This window comes from Sitodiplosis mosellana, unplaced genomic scaffold (genome assembly GCF_009176505.1).
Source record: "Sitodiplosis mosellana isolate CC-2019 unplaced genomic scaffold, AAFC_SMos_1.0 Smas_scaffold_6049, whole genome shotgun sequence".
Classification (NCBI taxonomy): domain Eukaryota; kingdom Metazoa; phylum Arthropoda; class Insecta; order Diptera; family Cecidomyiidae; genus Sitodiplosis; species Sitodiplosis mosellana.
The window spans coordinates 2598-7036 of NW_022601290.1; the positions used below are offsets into that span (position 1 = coordinate 2598).

General features: G+C 43.6%; 1 protein-coding gene and 1 long non-coding RNA gene across 2 annotated transcripts; both read left to right on the forward strand.

Moving 5' to 3' along the window:
• The first annotated feature begins 270 nt into the window (after positions 1-270).
• On the forward strand, positions 271-1076 carry LOC129573280 (uncharacterized). The gene is made up of 3 exons (XR_008688579.1): positions 271-610; positions 708-818; positions 953-1076. It is a non-coding gene; the product is annotated as an uncharacterized LOC129573280 (long non-coding RNA).
• Positions 1077-1126: 50 nt separating this feature from the next.
• On the forward strand, positions 1127-4372 carry LOC129573281 (uncharacterized). The gene has a single exon (XM_055453667.1). It carries the CDS (start codon positions 1127-1129, stop codon positions 4370-4372), a length of 3246 nt encoding a protein of 1081 aa, XP_055309642.1.
• Positions 4373-4439: the final 67 nt, after the last annotated feature.

A 4439-nucleotide genomic window follows, 5' to 3' on the forward strand; every position in this document is an offset into this window, starting at 1 on the left:
TCGCCAAAACCATCTGTGCCAAATGTGTCTGAAACCAGACCACCACCCGATTCAACCATGCGTTAAGCTGCCGTGTGGTCGTTGCCCAGGTCAACCGTTGCACAATTCATTGTTGTGTCAAACACGCGAAGCAGATCGTCGCACACACGCATTGAGTTTGACCACACAGCAAGCAGATGAAGACGATTCATGGACAAATGCAGGCCCAGACGGTGCTTGGGGCGGTGCAAAGAAGAAAACAACGAAGAAAAAGGCACAATCCAAGCAGAAATGACTAGCACGCAAAAGCAGGCGGACAGGCGATGTACAGGTTGTTGTGCATCAAAACAACAATTCATCGTTTTTTGTATGCGAAACAAGATATGATGAGCTCGACAATACTCAATCCTTGAACGAAAACAAAATCGAAACTACAATTGTGTTAGCTACGGCATGTGTACGATTGCAGGCTGGCGTACACATTACCGAACCATGCAGAGCTATGTTGGACACTGGAGCCGAAGCATGTGTCATTGGTCGCGAATGCGTAAAACGACTACAAATTCCTGCTGTGCGTTGCCGAGGACAAGTGATTGGTGTTACAGGCGCCGAAGAACAGATCACTGAAAAGGTAATTGTTTATCTGAGATCAATGTATTACCCAAATTGGTCGATGAAAGTTGAACTGTTTGTAATGAGAAAACCTATTGATCATCTCATTCCTCTAGTCGAATTACCAACAATGGTGCCCGATGGCATATCGCTGGCTGACCCTGGCTTCCGCATACCAGCTGAAGTGCACATGTTGCTGAGTGTTGAGGTGTGGGCGCGTATTCAAGGTAGTGTTTTTTATCGCCACAATGACGGTGGCATATTGCTGCAAGAAACGGCACTTGGATATGTAGTTTTTGGCAGGGCCAGAATAAAAGAGACAAACGTTTCTAATGTACATATTTTATCAAACACTTTGCAGAATTCATATGAAGCTGAAGAGGATCAATTGCTGGATCTAATGCAACAATTCTGGAAAACCGAAAATATCGCAGAAATGGATAAATTGTTGACACCCGAAGAAGAAGTAGTGGAGCAATTTTTTATGCAATCGCATTACAGAAATACAGACGGCAGGTATGTAGTGTTTATTCCAATGAAACAAGATGCATTTCCAATTGGTGATACCAGAAATGTTGCTCTCCGCAAATTCCATCAACTCGAACGCCGATTGCAGCGAGACACAGAATTGAGGCAAAAATACGTTGACTTCATGAGAGAATACGAGCAGCTCGGTCATATGATGCCAGCGACACGACCACCAAAAGCAGGATACACTGTCTATATACCTCATCACGCAGTTACAAAAAAATTTCGTGTAGTTTATGATGCATCCGTTTTAAATGTAAATGGAATTTCGTTCAATAAATTACAAATGATTGGTCCAAAATTGCAGTTGGACCTTCAAGATCAACTATTGTGTTTTCGTTTAAATAAAATAGGTTTTACAGCGGATGTAGCCAAAATGTTTAGGCAAGTATTAGTGGACGAGTCGCAATGGGATTTACAGCGTATTTTCTGGAGAGAGGCTCCAAACGAACATCTGCGCGAATATTGGCTGAAGACAGTCACGTACGGTGAAGCCTCATCATTGCATAATGCAGTCAGAGCAATGGTGCAGTGCGCGCGTGACATGGCAGAATTCGAACCAGTAGCCTCGAAGGCCATCGAGAAACACTTTTACATCGATGACGGGCTACTGGGGGCAGCAGACATTTCGTCAGCTATCCAATTAGCGCAACAAATCGACAATGTTTTGAAGCAGGGCGGATTTGTTTTAAGGCATTGGGCTTCAAATGACAGTAAGTTGGTAAGAGCTATGACGAATGAGCAAAACGCAGAAGTCGTTGACTTAAACGAAAATGCTGAAACGAAAGTTTTGGGTTTACGCTGGCTGACTAAAACTGACGAATTGACAATTGTCGTAAACACTGAAGGTGTAGCCGAAGCACGAACGAAAAGACGAATGTTGTCACACATTGCTGGCCTTTATGATCCAAATGGGTTCATATCACCAGTGGTGATGGTAGCCAAAATCATTATGCAGGATTTATGGCGGCATCCTGATTTAGATTGGGATAAAACATTACCTGAATCTTGTTTGCGGCGCTGGAAGACATTTTGCGAAGGATTAGAAATGCTGAAATCCTTTCGTGTACCACGTTGGGTAGGCATTCATCCCAAGTGCATAGTACAATTACACGGGTTTGCTGATGCCAGCATTAAGGGTTATGGTGCGAACATATATGTACGGACAATTGACACATCAGGTGAAATTGACTGCAGACTATTTTGTGCAAAGTCTAGAGTAGCACCATTAAAGCCTATGACCATACCTCGGCTTGAACTTTCGGCAGTCGTACTTTTGAGCGATTTAATGAAAAGAGTTCTGCAGATCTGTGAATTCGCTGACGTGAGATATTTCATGTATACCGACTCAGCGATTGTGTTATACTGGCTGCAAAAAACATCGCTCGAGCTGAAAACATACGTCGCAAATAGAGTGAATCACATTCATGAGCAGACAAAAAGGCATGTCTGGCATCACGTCGCTTCAAATGACAACCCGGCAGACCTTATTAGCAGAGGTGCATCGCCGAAAGACATTTTGAGTAAACCATTATGGCTGAACGGACCGTTTTGGTTGAGACAACCAGAATCAAGCTGGCCGGAGCAGAAAGTGGTAATCACATCTCAACACAAAGAACAAATCGATGCAGAGTGCAGAGAATTGTCGGGTGATAAGTTTTGTGTGTCACGCATTATGTTTAGAGGTGGAGATGATACACTCTTAAATTCGATTTCTAGCTGGCGGAAGTTAGTGCGTGTAACTGGATACGTACTGCGATTAATTCAAAATATGCGAGTGAAAGTCACGAACAAAAGAAGTAAAAAAGCAGATCAACGTAAAGTTATAGCTGGCCGATATATACGCGTTCATGAATTAGAAAAGGCTGCTAATTTTTGGATAAAGCTTGAGCAGGCTGAACATTATCAAAAAGAAATAAGATGCATTGCATCGGGCGATGATAAGCTGCCGACAAATAGCAAGATCGCTGCATTGCACCCATTTCTGGATGAGAATGGAGTGCTGCGTGGACGTGGTCGGATTGGAAAGGCTAAAGCTGAATATAGCCGAATACATCCGGTCATCGTACCACCCAATTCAAAGGCATGCAGCATGATCTTACAGCAGGCGCATGAAGATACGTTACATGGCGGTGTACAACTAATGATGATTTACATTCGAAACCATTATTGGATCCCACGATTGCGGGCTGAATTAAGGTTAATTGTACGCAAATGTGTCACATGTGTTCGACAGGCAGGCGAAACATCGCAGCAAATTATGGCTGATTTGCCGATGGAAAGGTTGATACCTGCACGCCCATTTGTGAAATGTGGTGTTGACTTAGCTGGACCTTTTAATATAAGGCTGACCGACAGAAGGTATATGGCCACTAGAGGCAGAGCACATTTAGACATGGATTTAAAAGGCTATGTGGTCGTTTTTGTGTGTCTCGTCACACGCGCTGTACACCTTGAACCGGTAATGGCTTATAATGCAGAAGCTTTTATCAATGCATACAAACGTTTCGTTTCAAGAAGAGGCACAAGCGAGTTAATGTACAGTGACAGAGGAACAAACCTTGTGCGGGCCGACAAGGATCTGCAGACAGCAGTCGAATCATGGACTTCTACTGAAGTTCAAGACTACGTCAATTGGAATGGCACAAATTGGAAATTCATTACACCTTCAGCACCTCACCAAGGCGGGCTGTGGGAGGCGGCTGTAAAACAGATGAAACATCACATGAAGCGGATCATTGGTACTGAGAAATACAGTTATGAAGCAATATCCACATTATTAGCTGAAATAGAAGCATGCATGAATAGCCGGCCGATTTGTGCAATGTCCGATGATCCCGATGATTTGACAGCGCTGACACCATCCCATTTCCTCATCGGAGAACCAATAAAATTGCCATTACCATCAAGACATGATTTGACGCCTAAAATGGCAGTAGGATTATTCAAGGAACTGCAGTCCCGAACCAATTCTTTTTGGCAGAGATGGTCCGAGGAATATCTCTCAACTTTAATGGAAAGGCCGAAGTGGAGAGAAGAGCAGAAAAACTTAAGACCAGGGCAATTGGTTTTAATTAAAAACGAAAATCTGGCACCCACCTATTGGCCAATGGGCCGCATTTTGCAGACCAAGAAGAGCGATGATGGCTGTGTTCGTTCGGTAAAGGTGAAAACACACAATGGCGCATTAGAAAGGCCAGTGCAGAAATTAGTGGTGTTGCCAGTTGATGAAGAACTTGAAGACTATGGTTGAGAAAATCTCAACGGGGGCAGTGTTGCGTATGGTATACATAGTGTATACCAAACGCAGTGAAAAGACA

What these genes read in the sequence shown, in the direction of transcription:
- LOC129573281 (XM_055453667.1), top strand. Translation starts at nt 1,127, where the DNA reads ATGAAACAAGATGCATTTCCAATTGGTGATACCAGAAATGTTGCTCTC.